The sequence below is a fragment of the Trichosurus vulpecula genome, chromosome 1, assembly GCF_011100635.1.
Source record: "Trichosurus vulpecula isolate mTriVul1 chromosome 1, mTriVul1.pri, whole genome shotgun sequence".
Taxonomy (NCBI): Eukaryota; Metazoa; Chordata; class Mammalia; order Diprotodontia; family Phalangeridae; genus Trichosurus; species Trichosurus vulpecula.
The window spans coordinates 86,154,342-86,177,177 of NC_050573.1; the positions used below are offsets into that span (position 1 = coordinate 86,154,342).

Below are 22,836 nucleotides of genomic sequence, written 5' to 3' on the forward strand. Positions count from 1 at the left end.
GGTCAGAGCTGGGCAATCGACTTCGGCAAAGCCTGCTCTAGTAGCTATATCTCAAAAAGTACAGGGGCCTGACTCGTGACTCTTCTTTGATTATTGTTGCTCAAGTGATTCAAATCAATGAATGAGATCACTTCTAAAATTCTTTTGTCACTTGACCTTTAGTAGATCCCTACCCCCAACCTTTCCTCCTGATTCTGAAGTGACCTTGTTAGAGGAACACAGGTTAGATACCTACCAGTCTAGGCCTAGCAATGGCCTAGGCATCCATCTCCCAAGTCCCCGCCCACATCAGTGTGGAGATGGAGAGGTCTAGGCTGTGACATTGCTGGAGAGTTGTTCGAATGAATGTTTTTTGCCACAGCCCAAGGAAGAATGCCTTCAAAGACATAGAAGGGGGTGGGGCCTGCACACCAAAGAAGTCATGGATCCTAGAAGTATGGAATACTGTTATTTGATTCTTTGTCATTTTGTCCTTGAAAAACACCAAAAGATAACATTGATACTATGGCAGTACTGAGAGGAAAGATAAATAGGAGGAGCGTTTGTATGCCCACACCACAGAGCCATTACCTGCTGGTACCGTTTTAACTGATTGTACCTGGCTGAAGTGAGACTTACTTTTTTTTTAAACAAACCCTTTCTTCGTCTTTCCACAAGCCTGTTGCTGACTCCTGAGAACACAAGCCCCACTGGACAGCCTGAGGAGACCAAGCTCAGATGGCATCTTACCTGATTTTCTTGATGGCCCTCCTGTATTTTGACCAAGGTGAGATGTCCCAAAGTTTCCTCCTGAAAAATGGCTTTTTTCTGAGATTGTGTAAAAAGTAATTTGGATGGCTGTAAAATGCCCCTGGTGTTTCTCTGAGCAACTAAGTTCCATTGGAGAGATGGATTCACCCTGTGCTTCCTCAGGATACCTAGAGCAGCCACAGAAAAGACTGATTTTTAAGACTCTAATTTTCAGAGAAGGTGCCAACCTATATTGGTAGAATGCATTTCCTCTCCTGGGAGTTCTCTATACTAATCACAGGTCCAGTCTTCATCTCTTTTATCCTTACCATGAATGATATGGAAAATAAAACCATAGACTTGGAAGGCAGTATGGGATGGGCAACAGAGCATGAACTCTGAAGTTAGAGGACCTGGGTTCGAATCCTCAAAAGCTACCCTCTCCCAGTAGGACCCCTCAAGCTCTCTGAGCTTGAGTTTCCTCATCTGTGAAATAAGGCTATTGGAGGAGATGGTTTCAAGATCTTTTTCCAGCTCCAGCTTGGGATTGTAGCATGAGAACCACCAGGGACTTTAGATGATCTTCTCCAGCCCCTTCATTTTAAAGGTGAAGAAATTGAGACCCTGAGGAGTTGTGACTTGCTCAGGGCGACTCAGGATGTGGGATTTGAACCCAGGTCATTCAGAGTCAGTGTTCTCTCCCTGTTACAAGGCTGCCTCTGAGTCCACGGTCCTACTGTCCGTAACATTGGCAGTAATGATTATAAGGACAAGAAACAAACCAGTGATTTCACTGATAGAGACAATTCCCAAATGATGAAATTCCCTCCACCGGTGCAGGTTGGCACCTTCTCTGAAACTTAGTCTTAGAGGATTGTTTGCATGCTGCAAAATCAGAGAATTCTAGGGTTGAAATAAATTTCAGCAGCCATCTAGTTTTCACAAATGAAACCCCCTGCCACCCTAACCTACCAGAGGGGTGATTGTTCTGCCTCCGCTTAAAGACCTCCAAGGAGGGTAAGTCCACTTCTTCCTGAGGAAGCTCATTCTGCCTTTTGCACACACTGAAATCAAACTCACCAACTCCTTTATTTTCAGAGAGGTACTACAGCAGGTAGGATGCTGGGCTTGGAGTCAGGAAGGGTTCAGATCCGGCCTCAGACACTACCTGTGTGACCCTGATTAGGTCCCTTAACCACTGAATGCCTCAGTTTCTTCAACTGTAAAATGGGGCTGATATTAGCAATTTCCTCCAAGGGGCTTGGTGAGGATCAGGCAAGTGCTTAGAGCAGTGCCCGGCACATAGTAAGGACTATATAAATGTTAGCGATTATTAATAGATGTTTGTTCTTTTCTCCCACCTTCTCCTCTCCAAGGAGAACGTGTCAACTATCCTTCTATTTAACTAGAATTGTCCTTAGGTTTTCTGATTTCATTAGTGACAATGTCCATAATGACAGACACTGCAGTAGTATGTGGTCTTGTTCATCAGTGGACAGGCTTTCACACTGAGATCACCAACCGTTAATGTTTGTAAATTATCTAAAACCTCTTTCTCACATTTCTTCCATTCTATTGCAATCCCCACAGAAGCAGAAAGATGATGGACAGGACTGAGGACAGCTTTGTATTTTGTGTTTGTTTGATTGATTTATGGGTTGCTGTGGCTGAGGAATTCTGTCATAAGGTCATAGACCTGGAGCTGGGAGAGACCTCAGAGGTCACCTAGTCCAGCTCCCCTATTTCACAGGTGACAAAATTGAGGCCCAGGGAAATTAAATTACTAATTCAGAGTCATACAAGTAGCAAGCATCCAAGGAGGAATTAGCTTTGACTCCAGAACCAGTGTTCTTCCATCAGTACTACACCAGCCAACCCAACGGAGATGAGCTTCTCCATCCTTAGCTAGGTTGGCATCCCCAGTTGGTGGCTGGCTCTATCCACCCAACCTTTCCAACTTGAAAGAACCAATCAAATATTGTGCTCTGTTGGCATATAGTTTTCAAGGTCTCTGAGTCACCTTTCTTCCAGGCGCAAAGAAGAATCCAAATAGTAGAGGAGATAGGCTGTTATTATTCAATAAATACTCGTGGAATGATTGAACAAGGAGGAGGAAAAAACTGTGAAAATACAGCTAGGAGGGCCAGGTATTTAAAAGGCTTCAAAGCAGAGATTCTTCACTTTTATTTTTGTGTGTTTCCTGGAATCTTTGGCAGCCTGGAATAGCCCATGGGCTCCTTCTCAGAATAATGTTTTTAAATGTGTAAAAGAAAACTTATAGGATTGCAACGGAAACCAATTATATTGAAATAAAGATGTTAAAAAAAGAAATAAAGATGTAAAAAAATTTCCATCTATAGTCATGAACCCCCTAAAAATCTGTCCACGGATCTCTTGAGTTAAGAACTCTTGCTTTAAAGCCTGGGAGGAGCCATGCATTTGGAATCAGAAAACTGTGGGTTTTCTGATTCTGCAGAATTTCAAGGTCTACAAAGTGTTTTCCTAAGAACCCATGTGAAGGTCATGTTATGATTCAGAATTGAGGTCAAATGACTTCATAGCAGGCAGTTGAACCCAGATACACTGATTCTAAGGAGAAAAGCTAGTTACTTCTTATGGCTCCTTGTAAGATTCCAAGAAGGAATTTCAAGTCTAGGACTGATTCCATTTTTGTTTTGTTGTTGCTGTTTTAATTTTGATTTTTTTTCTTTTGAGACTGGGTCTTTCTATCTCGCCCAGGTTGGAAGTTCAGGAATCACTCACAGGCCTCATCTCACTGCTGATGATCATGGAAGCTTTCACCTCCTCTGTTCCTAACTTGGTCCAGTTCATCCCTCCTTAGGCAGTCCACTTCCCCCATCCCCTAACCTCTCCCTCTAAGGATTTACCATGTTGATGTTGGACTTAGTGTAGACACCCAATCAGCTTTAATCCAACTGTAGCTCAGAATTCCTGAACTCAAGCTATCCACCAGCCTAGCCTGCCTCTCTGGTTGTGTAGTGGTAATTATAGACATGCACCATCATGCCTGGCTGCTCCTGTTTTATTTAGAATATCACTTCAAATTTAATAATGCTGCAGCATAGTCTTGGCTTTCCACAGAGTCTCTGTGAGATCCTATGGGGCCCACAGGATTCATCAGGGGGCCAGAAGGGTCTGAGAACTCCTGCTTTAAAACCTCCGTGTCCTACCTACTTAACTAAAATTTTCTCTTCCTGTCCTTGGAAAAGGACAGCAGCTAGGCCTAGGCAGATCAAGGGATAGTAGGAAAACTGAGCAAGTATCCAGGTTAAGCACAATAGTCATGTTCCCCTCCCAATGTCTAGCTGATTAAGGCCAAAATTTTGGGGTCTTTTGGTGGAAAAGGGGTGCAAGGAGTGGTTGGAATAATTCTTCAGTCCTCTCCTGTATGTTATAGTGGTCAGATAAGTCGATCATAGAATGATGAACCTGCAAGAGATCTCAGCTGTAACATAGTCATGCCTCCTCGTGTTATAGGAAAGGAAATCAAGGCCCAGAGACAGGAAGCAATTTGCCACACAGTAGATTGGTGTGGGGGTGGAGCAGAACCCAGGCTTTCTACTTCACTGCCCAAAGATCTTTCCGCATACTCTGTTTTATGGTTGAGTTTTTTCAGTCGTGTCTGGTTCTCCATGACCCCGTTTAGGGTTTTCTTACCAGAGATACAGGAGTGGTTTGCCATTTCCTTCTCCAACTCATTTTACAGAAGAGAAACTGAAGCAAACATGGTTAAGTGACTTGCCCAAGGTCACACAGTTAGTAAATGTAAGAAGCCAGATTTGAACTCAGGTTCTCCTGACTCCCAAGCTAGTGCTCGATCCACTGTTCCATCTACCTGCCCTTTATTACATACTCTATGAGAGACTCAAAATGATGAAAACCTTCTACTCAGGAAATTGTACCAATGTTTCTTCAACCAAACTACAACTATTGAAATACTTATCATCTGTACGTCCTTGGCCCTACCCATCTTATCACTAAACTAATAATTCTTTAGTTATTGTAAATTAAGCTTTTCTTTATCGTGCTTTTTCTTCCTCCTGGCAGTTGAGATGTCTTTCACACGGTCTTTCCAGCCTTTAGAGCCCAATTCAAAGGTTTGAGGACAGCTCATGGGGAATGTTATAGAGGAGATATTGTTCAGCTATAGGTATAGGTCAGACTAGAGGATGCAAAGTTTAGATTGGTTGCTGTCCCTATCCTCACAGGTGTATCAATCTAAGCAGTGGTACCTGAACACAAAAATGAATAAGGACAATACACCATAATGCACAGTCTGTGCATCTGAGAGGTATAGAACTAAATGCTGTGTGAGATCCTCCAGAAAGGATCTAATTGCGGGGGGAGGAGGGGATCAGGAAAGGCATCCTAGAGGGAGGAGGCATTTGAGGTGGCCTTGAAAGGTAGACTGCAGTTCAGCAACAGCTGAAGGGTGAGAGGGAAGAGTGTGAGCAAAGATCCAGAGTCCAGAAAGCACAGGCCATGTTCTGGAAAGAGAACATGGTCCTACTTGGCTGGAGACCTTGAAGAACCATTAAGACAGTGCCTTTGGGGTAAGAGCAAAGAAACCAAGGAATAGCAGAGGTCCTGAGACTTCTTGCAATACGGACTGTCCCAAATCATTCCCAGCTTCTCCATATGCAGTGTTTTGTCCATTTCTTGGATCCACCTGTTAGGGAGGATGCTAACCAATGATAGTGTGTCCAGAAGAGAGCAATCAGAAGGGGGAGGGGCCTGGATGCTGTACGCCAAGGCAGGAAAGGGCTACTCAGGGACATGATCTCCACCTGGAGCAGGGAGCAAAGCTCTGGCCTGGATGTTGGCTCCCAGGTGTGCCAAGTCCACCACTTGCTAGCTAACATGCAAGTTGCTCCTGGTCTCTGAATCTCATTTTCCTCCTCAGTAAAATGGGCATAACCACACTAGCTCTGCTGGGAGGAAAGCACTTTGCAAACCATAAAGGGCTTGAGAAGTGGCAGCTTTTAATTGTTTGCTGCTGTCTCTGTTTCTGTCTGGGGAGAACTCTGAAATTCGGGAAGGCAAGAGGTAGGGCTCCAACTTCACTAAGCAAGTGTCACAAACTCTTTCTGTGTTTTGGAATCAAAGGATGTTAGTGGTACTAGGGACCAAATAGATCATAGGGTTCATTGGCTCACTCAATGAAGAAATCCCTGACAAGTAGCTGTAACCTCTACTGGGATCCTTCCAGGGATAGGGGGCTCACTACTGACTGAGACCACCCATGTGATTGCTATGATTCTAAGAAATTGATTGGGGGTGGGGGAGCAAGAAAGAGGAAGAGAAAGAGGGAAGGAGGGAGGAAGAGAGATAAGTGAAGGGAGAGAGAGAAGAGAAGAGAGACAGAGAAAGAGAAAAAGAGACAAAGAGGGAGAGAGAGGAGAGAGACAGAGAAAGAGAGAGACAGAGAGAAAGAAAGAGAGTCAGAGAAGGAGAAAGAGAGAGAAGAGACACAGGGAAGAGAGAGACAAAGAGAAATAAAGAGAGGAGAAAGATGAGAGACAACAGACAGATGGAGACAGAATAAAGAGAGAAATAAAGAGAGAAAGAGGGGAGACAGAGAGAGAGAGAGACAGAGAGACAGAGAGAGAGAGACAGAGACCAAGACCAAGAAAGACACAGAGAGACAGAGAGAGAGAGAGAGAGAGAGAGAGACAGAGAGACAGAGAGACAGAGAGACAGAGAGACGGAGACAGAGAGACAGAGACCAAGACCAAGAAAGACACAGAGAGACAGAGAGAAAGAAAGAGAGAGAGGAGACAGAGGAGAAGAAGCAGGGGAGAGAGAGAGAGAGACAGAGAGAGACAGAGACAGAGAGACAGACAGAGACAGAAAGAGAGACAGAGAGAAAGAGACAGACAAAGAGACAGAGAGAGAGACAGAGAGAGAGACACAGAGAGAGAGAGAGAGAAAGAAAGAGAGTCAGAGAGAGAGACAGAGACAGACAGAGAAAGAGAGAGAGTGAGAGAGAGACAGAGAGAGAGACAGAGAAAAAGAGAGAGACAGAGAGAAAGAAAGAGAGTCAGAGAGGAGACCGAGAAGGAGAGAGAAAAGAGAGACAGAGAAGAGAGAGACAGAGAGACCAAGAGAAATAAAGAGAGGAGACAGATGAGAGACAACAGACAGATGAGAGACAACAGACAGATGGAGACAGGGAGAAAGAGAGAAAGAGGGGAGACAGAGAGGGATAGGGAGAGGGAGAGACAGACAGACAGAGAGAGACAGAGACAGAGGCCAAGAAAGACACAGAAAGACAGAGAGAAAGAAAGAGACAGAGGAGACAGAGAGGGAGAGAGAATGGATGGAGAAGCAGGGGGGAGAGAGAGAGAGAGAGAGAGAGAGAGAGAGAGAGAGAGAGAGAGAGAGAGAGAGAGAGAAGAGGGAGACACTCAGAGAGACAAAGAGAAAGAGAGAAGACAGGAGAGAGAGAGAAAACAGACAGACCAAGACAGAGAGAAAGAGGAAAATAGAGGAAGAGGAGACAGAGAGGGAGAGAAGAGAGATAGAGAAAGAGAAATAAAGAGAGACAAAGAGAAAGAAAGAGAGAGAAACAGAGAAGAGAGAGACAGAGAGAAAGAGAAAGAGAGGAGACAGAGAGAGAGAGAGACAGAGAGAGAGAGAGAGAGACAGAGAGACAGAGAGAGAAGAGAGGAGACAGAGAGGGAGAGAAAGAGAGAGAGGAAAGAGGAGAGCATTTAAGCTCGAAGACTGTATACCACAGACAGACCTCCTTAAGAGCAAAGATTCTTTTGTTTCTGTTTCTATCTCTAGCATTGGGCACAGTGTCTTGTACTGAACAGTGCTTCATAAATATGTTGAAATGGAATAGCATCTGCCCTCCCTGTAACTTCTACCCTCTGGGGCTGAGCAGACAAAGTCTAAACCTTCTTTCCCATGCCACTTTTTCAGATATTTGATTCCGGCTCTCCCTCTCCCATCCAAAGCCTTTCTCCTTCTGGCTAAACAACCCTAGACCCCTCAGAGGCCGGTCTCACAGCATCCCCTCTGGTCCTCTCTCCATCCTGGCCATCCTTCTTTTGGAGGCACTCCTGTTTGTCATTGTCCTCTTGACAATGCTGTATCCACAGAGCACCAGTCATCCAGGGTATAGAAGCAACTTCAAGTGTCCCTTCTCCTGGGAGGGCACAAGGACCAGGGCCACAGTCTCTCCTGCAATTTGTCTTCCTGCTTGGGGTCTGGGGAGCAGCAGGAAGTCAAGCACAGGCTCTGTCCATGGAGGAGAACATGAGATGCCGATGGTTCCAAACGCTGCCCTGGCCTCACCTCTTTTCTCCTGGCCCTTCCCCTCCCTGGCATGTACAAATGAAGAGATCGCCAAGGCCTCACTCAGGGGCATGGTATCTGGAGTGCTGATCTTCCCATAGCCAATGAAACTTGCTGCATCACGGGTGGAAACGTTCCACACGGGTCTGGGCAGCTCTGTCCAGGCTGGGGACCAGCAGTGGACCTGGGGCCTAGAGCAGGGACTGCCCTGGCTGGTCTAACACTCAAACAGTGTGGCTGGCATGGCGGACAGAGCCCTGGGCTCAGGCCAGATCACTCCCTTTACCAAAGGAATCTTGCCTCCAGTCCCTCTCCCTGTCCTTTAACCCATTGCTCTTGGTTCTGGGATCAAGAAGAATACATCCACTCCATCTTCCACACAAAAGCCCTTCAGAAATTTGAAGACAGAAATGATATCTCCCACCCCCTAAGTCTTCTCTTCTCCAGACTCAATACTCCCAGAGTTCTTTCAAGTATATTTGAGTGGTGTGATCTCCAATTCCATCACTGCCTAATCACCTTCCTCCATCTTGTCAGTGGTGCTTCTAAAATGTGGTGTCAAATAGGGAAGAGGAACAGGATCTATGGCAGAAAGAACTCCCAGATGAGGAAACTCCCTCCACCAACATAGGTTGCATTTCTCTGAAACTCAAGAGTCTTACAGAATTTCTTAGAGCAGTGAAAGGCCTTTAAGTGACTTGTCCAGGGTCATGGAACCAATGTCTGTCACCAGCAAGACTTGAATCTATGACTTCCTAGTTTGAAGGATTGAGCTCTATCTACTACATCAAATTGCCTCTGAAAACTGAACATAATACTCTTGATATGGTCTCACCAGGGCCCATCATTTAACCTTCCTCAGCCTCATTTCCTGAATCTATGAGTGACAAAATTGGACTAGACGATTGCTAAGCTTCCTTCCAGCTTTAACCTTCAGTATTCTATGGTCTTTTCTAGCTCTGGTATACTGTGTTTTATGTTTTATTTTTAAAAGTCCCTCTTAACTCTTGTATTTCAGGTCCTAAGGTCCTTCCTAAGGCTCATTCCAGCACTAATATTCTATTTTCATTCAGTCGATCAACAAGCATTTATTTTTGTTTAATCACTTTTCAGTCCTGTTCAACTCTCCGTGACCTCATTTGGGGTTTTCTTGGCAAAGATATTGGAGTAGTTGGCCATTTCCTTCTCCAGCTCAATTTACAGACCAGGAAACTGAAGCAAACAGAGTTAAATGACTTGTCTAGGGTCACATAACTAGTGTCTGAGGCCAGGTTTGAACTCAGAGAGATGAGTGTTTCTGACTCCAGGCCCTGCACTCTATCCACTGCTCCCTGTAGCTACCTTAAACACTTATGAAATACTTAATATCTGCCTGGCATTGTGCTACAGGTAAAAGAAGAGAATAAACATTTATTAAGCACTCATATATGCCAGGCATTCCAGTAAGTACTTTACAAATATTATCTGGTGTCATCCTCACGACAATGCTGGGGGCTACCACTACTACTACTACTACTACTACCACCTAACATTTATATTGTGCTTACTATGTGACCACTGAATTGAAGAAGGCAGCTATTCAGTCTGGTTTGGTTCTTCCCCCAGGAAGTGCTCTGCGATGTTATACATGTGTGGGGGACAACTGCCATGGAAAAGATCAAAGGTCCACCAACTGTTCATCCTCTGATGCCTACTGTGAGACCATTGTGATAACTGCTCAGCTTGGTAAGTTTTTGCCGTGATGAGGAGCAATGAGGAAGATGAATAAAAGCTCCCATTTCTAAGGGCTTTCATATTTACAAAGCGCTTTCTTCCAAACAGCCCAGTGAGGCAGGTAATCAGAATTACTGAGCACATTTTATAGAGCAGAAAAATGAAATTCAGCAACGGCAAATGACTTGCCCAAGATCACACATCTGGTAAGTGGAAGGGATAGCATTTCAGCCTTGGCTTTCTGATTATTAATCTCTTGATCTTTCCACTGTAAAGAAGCTATAGGACTTCCTTTATTTGACCCCTATATATGACAGACATCAGTCAATGGGTATTTGCCAATCACCAACCATGTGCCTATCCCTATGCCAAGTACGTGGGGGTGGAGAGTGAAGGAGAGCATAGCCTCTGACCACAAGGAGCTCAAAATCCAATTGAGGAAACATGACTCAAACAGGTAAAATGGAGGCCCATTGTAGTGGTGTTCAGGTGTTCAGAGGAGGAAGTGGAGTGCATTCAAAAGAGTGCCGAATATAGAGGCCCCTGGCTTGGGTTCAAAGCCCTGCTCTTCTGCTTACCACCTTTGTGACCTTCAGTGAGTCACGTCACTTCCTTTGGCCCTCAGTTTCCTCATCTCTAAGATGATAGAGGTGGGCTTGGTGACCCTGAAGGTCCAGTCCACCTCTGTGATTTATGATCCTAGGATCCTGAGATAGGAAACATTTCACGGAGGAGCTGAACTTCTAAAGATAGACAGACAGACAGATAGGTAGAAAGATAGGTGGGTAGATAGATGAATAGATGGATGACTGAATAAATAGATGGATAGGTAGAGAGAGAGACAGGTAGATAGATAGATACATAGATAGATAGACAGGCAGACAGACACAGACAGACATAGATAGATAGATAGATAGATAGATAGATAGATAGATAGATAGATAGATGAGAGATAGACAGGTAGATAGATAGATAGAGACAGGTAGATAGATAGATAGATAGATAGATAGATAGATAGATAGATAGATAGATAGATGGACAGGTAGGTAGATAGATAGATAGATAGATGATGGATAGATGAGCGAGAAAATAAGCGAGCATTTACTAAGTCTTTACTATGTTCTAGGCACTGCACTAAACACTAGGAATGTAAACAAAAGCAAACAAGCAAATTCCTGCCCTCAAAGAGCTTATATTCTAATATAATATTATTATATTTGTATGAGGGGGAGGCAGAGAAAAAAATATAAAGAGAAATTGGAAAAAGGGGTGTGCATATAGTAGGGGAAGAGAGATGAAGATGATGGCATAAGTGGAGGTAGCAAGGTGTGGAAGTCACTGGGAAGATCAAGAACACTTTTCTTCAAGAATTAACTGTTTTCTGTCCTGTAAGCATGCATTTAGAATGGGCATAGACTGGAGCAAGTATTACCTTTAGCTCTTCCCCTTGCCCTCAGGGAATACCCTTCCCAGGGTGTATGCATGATACCTGGGCACACCCAGTCCCTGTTCTGTGCATGCCTATGACCTCTGCTGATGAAACTCCGTGTGCTTGGTATATCTTCCTCCTCACCCTGTCCCTGCACGTTGATACCTAGCCCATCCTTCAAAGCCCAGCTGCACTGTCACTTCCACTGGGATTTCTTCCCTAGTCCCCTACACTGGTAGTGATCTCTCCATCCTCAGACCTCATAGCATTATGGTTCTGCGATCATGCTCCCTTCCTCTTATGGAGTTGTAGTCTTATTAGCATTCTCTGTATCTGTGCACACCATATAGAGAGGCGACAGGCTCTAGCAGAAAGAGGGCTAGACTTGCCCATGACCTGGGTCTGAGTTTCAGCTCTATCACATACTAATTACAGGCTTGTCACTCCATGACTCTGCAGTCTCTTGCCTGGATGATAGGGAGAAGATTTTTTATGCTTCCTACCTCACAAGGCTGATGTGAAGGACACTCCATAAAGCCTTCAAGTGCTATATAAAGGTGGATTAATAGTTACTACTAGCTCATAAACTCCTTGTAGGTAGAAACAGGGTTTTTGTTATCTTTGGTTCTCCCATAGCTCCAAGCACAGGACTTGAACATGGTAGGCATTTGATATGGTTTTTGAATAGATTAAAAATAGCTTTAGAATAGTTTATCGAAAGCTCATCATTCATTCCTGTAGATTATCCAGGCTCCTGGCTTGTCCTACGGCATAGTAGAAAGGGCATTGGGCGGGGCATCAGGAGACTGGTCTCTAGATTTAGTACTGCCCTGATTCACTCAATGACCTTAGGCTAGTCTTACTGGCTAGATTTCTTCCTCAGAGACTGTACCTTAAACCCAATTCACTCAGGATCTCATTGATTAGACAAGAATAGGTCCCTGTCCAGGCACCACTTCATGGTTACTTTTGGGCCCTCCTGGCTCAGTGTGAATGTAAGCAAGCCTGAGGGTCTTCCCCTCCCAGTTTGATTTTTTTTTAATTAAAGAGACCATCCTTTGACTCACTTCTCCAACAGGCCTATTCATTGAATGGGTGTTACCTCACTCAAAGGCCAAGGTCTAGCACTGTATCTTGGGACGTCTCCAGTTGTCCTGATCTATATCTGGCCACTGGACCCAGATGGCTCTGCAGGAGAAAATGAGGCTGATGACTTTGCCCAGCCCTCCCTCACTCAAGTCAAATTCAATGCAAGTCACATCATAATTAGCCTGATGTCATGGTCATCTCCAAGAATGAAGGACAAAACCGCCACACACAGCGCACACACACAAAGGCCTTGCTCTTGTCATCTGCAAAATGGAAGGGCTGACCTCTATGACATCTAAGGTTCCTGCCAGCTTTGACATTCTAAATTCTTCCAGCTAGGACATTCCATAATGCAAGGCCCCTCCTAGCTCTGATACACTATGTTCTAAGGCCCCTCTAAGGTCTTATATTCTCTGTTCTAAAGTCCCAGCCCAAACATTCTGGAGTCCAAGGCCCCTCCCAACTCTGACATTCTCTATTTTAAAACCATTCTGGCTCTCATGATCTGTTGTTCTGAAACTCTTGGTCCCTCCCTTTGGGGAATTTTGGAACGTTCCACCATAGGAGGGTAGTTGAGGGAAAGGAGCATTTATGATCCTCAAATGAGTCAAAGGGCGTTGCTTGCTTTTGGTAACTGGTTTGGTTTGGGGTGGGAGAGCAAGAACAGTAGTAACACTTGGGTTACACTAGTGTCCTTAACTTGTCCATGTGTTTTCCTATCCTGTTCACTTCCAGCTGCCCAGATAGGAAAAGTGTCCTTTAAGCCAGAGCTGTTCTTTCTGAGTGTCTCTAACTCTCTGACTTACTAGGTGGAGTGGAAAGTGGGGCCCATTCAGGGATGTGCTGGAATCCATCACTAAATTTTCAGTGTAAGCATTATGGACATCAGCAAATGCAACAAATTAAGGTTTGATTTATTATTTTACTGATAGAACTTAAGAAAGTGACAGAGAAAATCGTATGCATAATGATGCATATTAAACTTGAAAGTATGCCCTGGCTACATTTTTCCCCTTTGGAAAGCCAGTTGTTAAGCATTTATCAGCATGCCTCTGGATCAGTTCCAAAACCATCAGTCCACTTATACTCAGTCATCCAGAGTCCAAATATCCAGGACAAAAGTAGAACAAACAAGCCTACAGAAACCAAATGAAACCCAGTCATTCTACTGACTTGGAACCAACTAACAGATTAGATTGGTTTTATTCCCTGCCCCACCCTCCACCCCTGTAACTCCAAAAACACTTAGTGTCCACAGCACATAATATTGCTGACCTTCCGAGAGGCCTCGGTTTGCCCTAACATTTCTGTGATACCTTGACTAAGTCATTTTCCCTCCTTTGGGCCTCATTGTCCTCTTCTGAAGAGTGAAGAGGTAGGGCTGGGTGTCTAATGTCCCTTGTAGCTCTGGTATTTGATAACTCTGTCCCATTGCTTACTAAGTTATTCCTGCATGTGAGTAATATCTCCCCACCTAAAACTTGCTCACAGTTGCACAACTAAGATGCTTTCCTCGCAATGGCCTTCAGGTAAGTAGTGACAGAATCATCACACCCATCTTTCAGATAAGGAGACTGAGGCTCAGAGAGCTCAGGCTGAATTGGCCTCTGAGTCAGGCCCTTCAATCTAGCTAGATCTTCTGACTCTAAGCTTGGTCATCTTTCTACTAAATGATCAGGAAGCCTAAAGCCTATTCAAAGGGGGTTAGTCAGTCAAGTCCTGTGCCAGAGGGACCACTGATGTTACTCTCTCACTCCCCATTGCATTGTGATCTTCTCCAAGGCAGGGCCTGCTTTGTATTTCACTGAATCATAGAATCTCAGAGTGAGAAGGTCACTTAAAGGCTACTTTGTTCATTTCATACCTGAATAAAGACCCTCAGCAGCCTTCCCCATGAATGGTCTTCCAGCCTGTGCTTAAAAAGTTCCAGAGAGGTCCTTCCTTCCTTCCTTCCTTCCTTCCTTCCTTCCTTCCTTCCTTCCTTCCTTCCTTCCTTCCTTCCTTCCTTCCTTTCTCTCTTCCTTCCTTCCTCTCTTTCTTTCTCTCCCCTTTTCTTTCTCCTTCTCCCTTCCTTCCTTCCTTCCTTTCTTTCTTTCCCTCTCTTTCTTTTTTCTTTCCTTCCTTCCTTTCCTTCTCTCTCCCCTTCTTTTTTACTTTTTCTCCTCCCTCCTTCTTTCTCTTCCTTTCTTCCTTCTTTCTTTTCTTTCTCTTTTTTCTCTCTCTTCTCTTTTTCCTTCTCTCTCTTCTTTCTTTCTTTTCTTTCTCTCTCTCCTTTCTTCTTTCCTTTCCTTTCCTCTCCTCTTCTCTTTCTCTCTCTCTTTTCTTTCTTTCTTTCTTTCTTTCTTTCTTTCTATCCCTCTCTTTCTTTTCCCCTTCCTTTCTTTCCTTCTCTCTCCCCTTCTTTCTCTTTCTTTCTCTCCCTCCTTCTCTATCCTCCTTCCTTCCTTCTTTCCTTCCTTCCTTTATTTCTTTCTCTCCTTTTTTCTCCTTTCCTTTCCTCTCCCCTTCTCTTTCTCTCCTCTCTCTTCTCTTCTTCCTTCTCTCCCTTCTTCCTTCTTTCCTGCCTTCCTTGCTTCCTTTCCTTCTCTCCTTTTCTTTTTCCTTCTTTCTCTTCCTTCCTCTCTCTATCTCTCTCTCTGTCTCTCTCTCTGTCTCTCCCTCTCTCTCTGTCTGTCTCTCTCTCTCTGTCCCTCTCTCTCTCTCTCTCTCTTTGTCTCTCTCTCTCTCTCTCTTCCTTTCTTTCACCTCAGTAACTAAGTAACCTCCTTTACCTTTTTTCCCATTTTCTTGCGGCCCAAGACAAGAAAACACATGCCCCAGCTTATAAGTAGGCTTAGAGGATAAAAGCCTTATGACAGCATTTAAGACTTCTCAAGTACACCTTTCCCCCAGGGACTTCAGACTATTTGCTGCCAGAGTTTGGCCTATGTCAACACATGTGGTTGGAGCAGGGAGGGAAGATGGGCATTGAGATAGAAGTCATTCTGATCTAAATAACCAGCTATTTCACAGGCACGTACTGTTTTATCTAGAAAGATCCAGATTGTTTTTTCTGTCCTCCCTTGCGTTTCTGTTGTGTTAAGGGAAATGGTGTGCGTGCGTATGTGTGCGTGTGCGTGTGTGTGTATTTGTATGTGCATAGATGTGTGTATGTATGTGTGTGCAGTGACGATAATAGGGATTTGAGGATGACTATGGAGACATGCAGAGCACATGTGTTAGGAGCCCTGCTTTATGTAGGGAAAACTAAGGCAGAGAAGGGAAGGGCCTTGCATTGTGTCATGCAGCTAATGTGTGTTTGTCAGTCAGCTAGCATTGATTAAACACCTACTGTGTACCAGGCGCTGCACTGGTTTATAGATCCATTGCTGGAACGGGCCTCAGAAACCATGTAGTCCAACCACCCACATTTTACAGATGAGGAAACTGAGACCCAGGGAGAGCCTTGATGAAGATTACACAGGGAGTAAACACGGGCTTGGCTAAATGATGCAGTGGAGAGAGTGCTGGCCCTAAAGTCAGAAGGACCTGAATTCAAATCCAACCTTGGACACTTGTTAACTGTACAACCATGGGCAAGTCACTTAACCCTCTTTGCCTCAGTTTCCCCATTTGTAAAATGAGCTAGAGAAGGAAATGGCAAACCACTTCAGTATCTTTGCCAAGAAAACCCCAAATGGGATCATGGAAAGTTGGACATACTGAAAAAATGCCTTAACAAGCATCAGAAGTAGGATTTGAACTCAGAACCTTTCAATATTTTATCTATCTATCCCCTAGACTCTGGAGTCGATGCCAGTATTTAAACTCAGATTTTGTGCTTTTTCCACAAGGCTATACAGTTTTCTTAATAACCCTTTACATTTGTATAGTATTTGACCCAATTCTATATGAGGCAAAAGAGGGGGAAAGTATTACCCTGCATTACTTGATACCTTTGGCTCAACATTGAATAGAAAGTGGGAGCCTGGAGGGGTCTCAGAGCACAGGAGAATGTAGAATCTCGTAGTGTATGGTCTCTAACATTAGAGAGGCAGCAAACTCAGAACAGGAAAGAGCCAGCAAAACTCCCCAATGCTGCCCAAACCAGACTAAAATGTAACGGAGAAATGGTTAACAAAATAAAGAAAAAATACAATACAATATTGATAATGTTGATTTGTGATTTTCTGAGCCAATATATGGCCTGCAGAGATCTGTTTCTATTTGGGTTGGACTCCATTGCCTTGGAGCACAGAAGAATATAGACTGTAAGCGGGAGATCCTTTATAACATGCAATGCCAGAATTGAGAGGGACCACAGAACATGGAACATAAGAATTAGAAGGGGCCTTAGAATTTAGAATGTCAGAGTTTGAAGGTAGCATAGAGATCATTTAGACCAACATCCGTATTTCACAGAGCAGAAAACTGAAGTTCCCTAAAGAGGCTTGCCCAAAGGCCCAAAGCCAGGAAATGGTGGACCTAGACCCAGAATCCAGGTCTCCTAACTATTAGCTCTTCTCACTAACACCCCACACATTGTCTCTCAGTAACCACTTATATCTCAGCAGCACTCACTGGTTTTGGAAGTTCTCTTACAACTTTAGGTAGTTACGGAGGTGGGTCAGAGAGGAGGCATCTAGTTCTGTGCTCCAAACCTAGTCAAGAGTTCTAGACGTGAATTCTGTTGACCGTAGAGGTGGAGTGCTTGTAAGGCAGAGCTAAGGTTAACCCTAACTCCCAAGTCTCCATGTTCCATGTTTCTAACCCTTATCTATCATAACCCCAATATCTATCATGGCCCTAGCCCTAATACCCCATTCCTATGCCTCCACTTTTTGTTACTGGGCTTTTTAGTGGAAGTTGTCCACAAAGGGGAAAACATGGTTCTTCCATTTTATCATCTTTGTAGAACTAACAAGATATGCAGCGAGGTGGCCCAGTGGATAGAACATTGGACCTGGAATTGGGAAGATCTGAGTTCAACTCTAGTCTCACACACCTTCTAGTTATGTGACCCTGGGCAAGTGACTTAGCCGTGGTCTACTTCACTTTCCTCATTGGTAAAAGGGGGATCATAATAGCATTTACCACCCAGGGTTGTTGCAAGGATCAAAGGAGAGATGATAATTGTAAAGTGCTTTACCAACCTTAAAGTAATATGTAAATACTAACTATTATTAAGATTCTAATCTCAAGAGATTTAACAAGGAGTTTCTTTGGATGGTGAAACCATTTTCACAAGTCCCAGTGAGAAGACAGAGAATCATAGCATCCCAGAGCTAGGAAGGAACTCAAAGGCATCATGAAATCATAGATCCCAGGCTGGAAGAGACCTTGGAGCCAACTGGCCCACTTAGTGTGATCCCTCCCAGAGCAATAATCCTGCTCCTTCTCCCTCCAGCATTCACCCTGAGGTGGTTTTCTGACCTCTGCCTGAAGACTTAGGGTGGCTCCACCTGAGGCAGCCCATTTTCTTGTGGGACAACTCTAATTGCTTGGAGGGTCTTCCTAATACTGAGCTGATAGAATTGCTCCCTGCCCTGCTCCTTCCATTGCTTCCTAGTTCTGCCCTAGAAAACCGCCATGCTTTCTCTCTCCTCTGTTTACACTGGACATTGCTAGCTGGCCAGAAAGAAAAGATTTATTTAAGCTTCTCAACAGAATTTTGAATGCAGTCGGGACTGGAAAGGTCTCTAACTTGGGGATGGCCAGAGCCAAACAGAGCAGGTTGGAGGTAGGTGTATCAGGACACAAAGAAGCGGTGTAATTTATTTCAGAGTGAGGAAAATGACTTGCAAGGAAGGAAGCCCCTCTCCTGAGAAGGAGAGCTTAATATGTTGGGGAACGGGTGATGCTTATACATACATAAGTGGGCTGGACTATGACATAATCATTCTTAGGTCTTCAGTAGCAGTTTCCCACGGGAGACTCATGTGTGGACAATACAGGCCTTCCTGGGTCCTGTAGGAACAGTCTCCAAGCTGATTGTCTCACAGAGGGGTACAGTACCTGGCTTGGTTCACTTAGCTGTTACAAGGAACAGGAATTGTGAGCAAGTCAAGCGAAGTGATGGATGGCTCTCAGGTCCCTGAGAAATAGGGGATGGTGAACCCCTGGTGCTTGGTCAGACCAATACACTTTGCCAGAGGGTGAGATCATCTAGAGCACAAAGGATTGTTGTTATGGCAAGCTCAGGGCACAGCCTGATTGCTGGACCTTAGTTCTGAGAAACAGAGTGCCTCCAAAATATTTTGACAAGCTAAAATTGTAATTCCTGAAACTCTAAGTATCTGGCATACCAGGTAGGGTAGAAAGCAGGGCTGCTTCCAAAACCAGTAGCCCACTTATCTATCCAGGCAGCCAGAGAGAAAATATCTGGGACAAAAGGGAAGCAAACAAACAAAACGCATTTTCCCCTCTGTACCATCACTGCCAGGCAACTAGAATGTTTGTCCTGAACCTCCCCATTCCGTCTTCTATTCTCTAGTCTAACCATCCCTGGTTCTTTTAACTTAGTTCTCATCAGATCTAGTCCAACCTCAAACATTTCCCTGCTACGTGACCCTGGGCAAGTCACTTAACTTCTGCCTGCCTCAGTTTCCTCAGCTGTTAAGTGAGGATCTTAATACACCTACCTCCTAGAACTGTTGTGAGGATCAAATGCGATAAACATTGTCTGGTGCTTAGTACAGTGCCTGGCACATAGTAGGTGCTTAATAAATGCCTGTTTCCTTCCCATCGTGCCTCCCTCTCTCATTCTGGTCTACATCCTCCCCAGGTAGTCCACGTGTTTCCTAAGGTGTGGTTTCCAGGTTTGCTCATGTGACTCCAAACATGAGCAAGGACAGCAAAGGTATACTGACCAGGGTAAAGGCAAGAATACTCAAATCTCAATTCTCCATGTAGATTGGCAAATGGCTTTTTTTAATAGTATTCTATTTTTTTCCAATTACATGTAAAGATAGTTTTCAACATTCATTTTTGTGAAATGTTGAGTACCAAATTTTTGTCCCTCCCTCCCTTCCCTCCCCTTTCCCTCCCTTCCTTCTCCCCTCCCCAAAACAGCAAACAATCTGATACAGGTTATACAGGTACAATCATGTTAAGTATATTTAGGTTGGGAAATGTTTAACAAAATAAATAAAAATATAATGCAACATGTGGATACTGTGAGAATAAAGAAACCAAAAGTTTTCTCTTTTCAACACACTTTCATATTATGATCTTTAATTTAACAGACGTTTATTTAGGTCTCAAAGTATGGTCCACAGACCCTTGGGGGTCCCCAAGACCCTTTCAGGGGATCCTTAAGGTAAAAACTATTTTTATGAAAATACTAAGATATTTTCTGCCTATTGAAATACTTTTCCCTTTTCCAACTCTAGACTGATAAGAGACCAGGTTGTCTTTATAAACTTTAACCAAAATACCATATGACAACAGACTGATACAGAAATATATGTGAATGTAGCTGTCTTCTGTTCAGCTCAACATTAAAGAAATTTACAAAAGTATATAAAATAATGCTATTCTTATTGATGTGTTTAGGAAAATATACTTATTTTTCATTAAAATGATGTTGACATGAAATAGGTTTATTACTGTTATTTTAAATGAATTTAAAAAGAAATATTTTAAATGACCAATTTAAATAATGACTGTCATAAATCTTTATTGATATGATTTGTACAAACAAAGGCTTTTTGGCATCCTCCATAATTTTTAAAAGTATAAAGGAGTCCCAAGACCAAAAAGTTTGAGAAGTGCTCATTTAGAGTATACAATGTACAAAGCATGAGCACCCCATGAACTAGGCAGGATAACATACTTTTTACCTCCATTTTACAGATGAAGAAACTGAGGCTTTAGAGACATGAAGTCTAAAATAAAGTGACAGAATTAGTCTTTATCTGAGGCAGGGCTAACCGCTGAGTTTTGTGATTCCCAATCCAGAGCCCTTACCAGGAGACCGCGCTGCCTCGGACTCCCATAAGGGTAATGAAGCTTCTCTTTCTCATGAGGCCTCTGTGAGAAAGACTCTATCAATGCAAGCCAACATCATGTCATTGAGCTCACATCCACATCAACTTTCCACCCTCTCACTTTAGTATAGCCCTCGTAGCGTGGTCTTGTGTACTGGTCTCTTAATAGACTTTCCTAACTCTGCTTCCCCTCCCTCCCAAAAATAATTGACACATATTATATTATGTGTGTGTGCACGCATATGTATGTATGTATGTGTACATGTACATATGTATATATGTGTGTATATATGTAACTGTATCTATGTGTCTATGGATCTATATGTATATACACACATACATATTTGCAGCAACCCTATATGTATACATATATAGCAATCCTATATATATATGTATATATATATATACACACACACATGCGCACACACACACACACACACAGAGCTCTATCTATATCTATTCATCCATCCATCCATCCTTCCATCCATCCACTCACCCACCCACCCTTCCTCACCTCCAATACCTCCTTCTTATCAATCTAAGTGAACAGAACTCAAATTCCTTTCCCTGTTGTTTGAGGTTCTCCACAACCTAACAATAACTGACCTTTCCAGCCTTATTTCACATTACTCCTCTGTGCACTGTAGGTTCCTGCCAAAATGAACAACACTTTGCCCCTTCTGTGTCCTGAGCCCTCTCACCTTCAGCTTGGGGGATATGTGCATTCACTTCCCTATATCTAGAATGTCCTCCGCCCCTCCTCTTCACTAGTTGAATTTCCACTAACCCTGGAAAAAAATTAATTAAAAAAAGTTAGTGGAAATACGACCTCCTTGAGGAAGACTTCCCTGACTTCCCTGAGTTGGTTTTCATGCTTTATAGTCATCCGCATGTATGTTATTTTTCTTTACTGAACTGGAAACTGCATGGGAATAGGCACGGTGTCTTATCTCAACTTTGAATGAGCTGGGGTTCAATGTTAATGGTGAAGGTTTTCTGAAACGTTTCTCGGGTTTTCCTCTCTTTTTTAGAAACCCACAAGTTTGAAAACATCATCCAGAAATGCTCTTCTACTTGTGAGCCGTCCAACATAACACTTGGCGTGTTGCATGTGACATCGCAGTGTTGTAACAACACCCTGTGCAACAGCAATGGAGTGACCCACGTGACTGCCAGCTTCAGGGCAGTAGTCTGGGCTGTGTTGACATGCTTTGTCTTCCCTCTGTTCGGGAGTAGGCTCTGATGTTTCAGCCAATCAATGAATTCATCACTCAGGGAGCATATATTGAGCACCTACTGTATGCCAGTCAAAATCAAAATGGACCTGCCCTTGGGGAGCTTACATTCAAATGAGGGTGACAATATAAACATATGTAGATAAATACAAAACATATATAGAAAGCTGTTTATTGTTAAAGAACCCACTCAAACCTGTTCCCTGGGGAGTCCCAGCTTATATTTACTCAGTGCCATGGATCTGGGGACTAGGAAACATCTAGGTTTGGGGCATCTTGGAGAAAAAACATCTGGGTGACTCAAAGAATATTGTTCTGGAATTATGTAGATGCATTTCCAAACCCTCTCTCAGGAACTACCCAATGAGTTAGAGACACGCTCTACCCTCCCAGGGGCTGCTCAATTAGACCCCGATCAACTTAACTCAATAACCATCTATTAGGCACCAAATGTGTGTAGAACTCTGTGTTCACTACTGGGGGAGGCATAAAGTTGAGGTTCTTGCTGGGTACGAAATTAGCAGGGGACAAGTAGAGCTTAGATCCTGGATGTCGACCTCTGGAAGGTTATGCTTCATCTTTATGTTGATTGTTGTCCCTATACCTTGTCTCAAAATCCCCCACTGGCCTTCACCTCTGCTCCCTGGGGCATTGTCACCATAGTGATCCTCTTCTAAGGTCTATCTTTCCGCTCAAACCCTGTGAGTGTTAGGGTCAGGAGACCATCCCCTCTTCCAGTATAACAGAATCTTCTTTTGAACTGACCTTTGTGCCCTCTGCAATCCCCACCATGCTCTTCATGCTTCAAGTGGAAATTTCCTGGATGTCATCCTCATGGAGCTTACTAGTAGGGAGGTAAGATATAAACACAAATAACTATGACGCATGACATTACATGATAAAATATATGTATATATACACACACATTTGCAGCAACCCTATAGAGATATATAGTTCTATCTATCTATCTATCTATCTATCTATCTATCTATCTATCTATCTATCTATCTGCATACCCATTTACCAATCTCTCTCTGTCTCTCTCTCCCCATTCACCTATCTGTCTATCTATCTATCTATTTACCTTTCTCTTTCTATTTAGCATCTATCTATCCACTTATCTACATACCCATTTACCGATCTCTCTCTCTTTCTCTCTCTCCATGCCTGTTTACTTATCTACCTAGCTATCTATCTACCTATCTTTCTTTTTCATCCTTTCTTTCTTTTGTCCTTTCTTTCTTCCTTCCTTTCTTTCTTTCTTTTTCTTTCTATTTATCACCTATCTATCTATCTATCCACCTACATATCTATCTATCTACAAAACAAAGCACTGTGCAACACCTGAAGG

The 22,836-nt window shown here is 43.5% G+C and overlaps 1 protein-coding gene across 1 annotated transcript; it reads left to right on the plus strand.

Moving 5' to 3' along the window:
- Positions 1-717: 717 nt before the first annotated feature.
- On the plus strand, positions 718-21,493 carry LOC118845553 (lymphocyte antigen 6E-like). Its single transcript, XM_036753522.1, has 3 exons — positions 718-766; positions 9,658-9,777; positions 21,282-21,493. Exons 1-3 carry the CDS (start codon positions 718-720, stop codon positions 21,491-21,493), a joined length of 381 nt encoding a protein of 126 aa, XP_036609417.1.
- Positions 21,494-22,836: the final 1,343 nt, after the last annotated feature.

Excerpts from the sequence above, each read along its gene's own strand:
- LOC118845553 (XM_036753522.1), top strand. The coding sequence starts at position 718 with ATGGCATCTTACCTGATTTTCTTGATGGCCCTCCTGTATTTTGACCAA. Across the intron at positions 767-9,657 it reads CCTCCTGTATTTTGACCAAG|GAAGTGCTCTGCGATGTTAT; the intron begins GTGAGATGTCCC and ends TTCTTCCCCCAG. Across the intron at positions 9,778-21,281 it reads TGTGATAACTGCTCAGCTTG|AAACCCACAAGTTTGAAAAC; the intron begins GTAAGTTTTTGC and ends TCTCTTTTTTAG.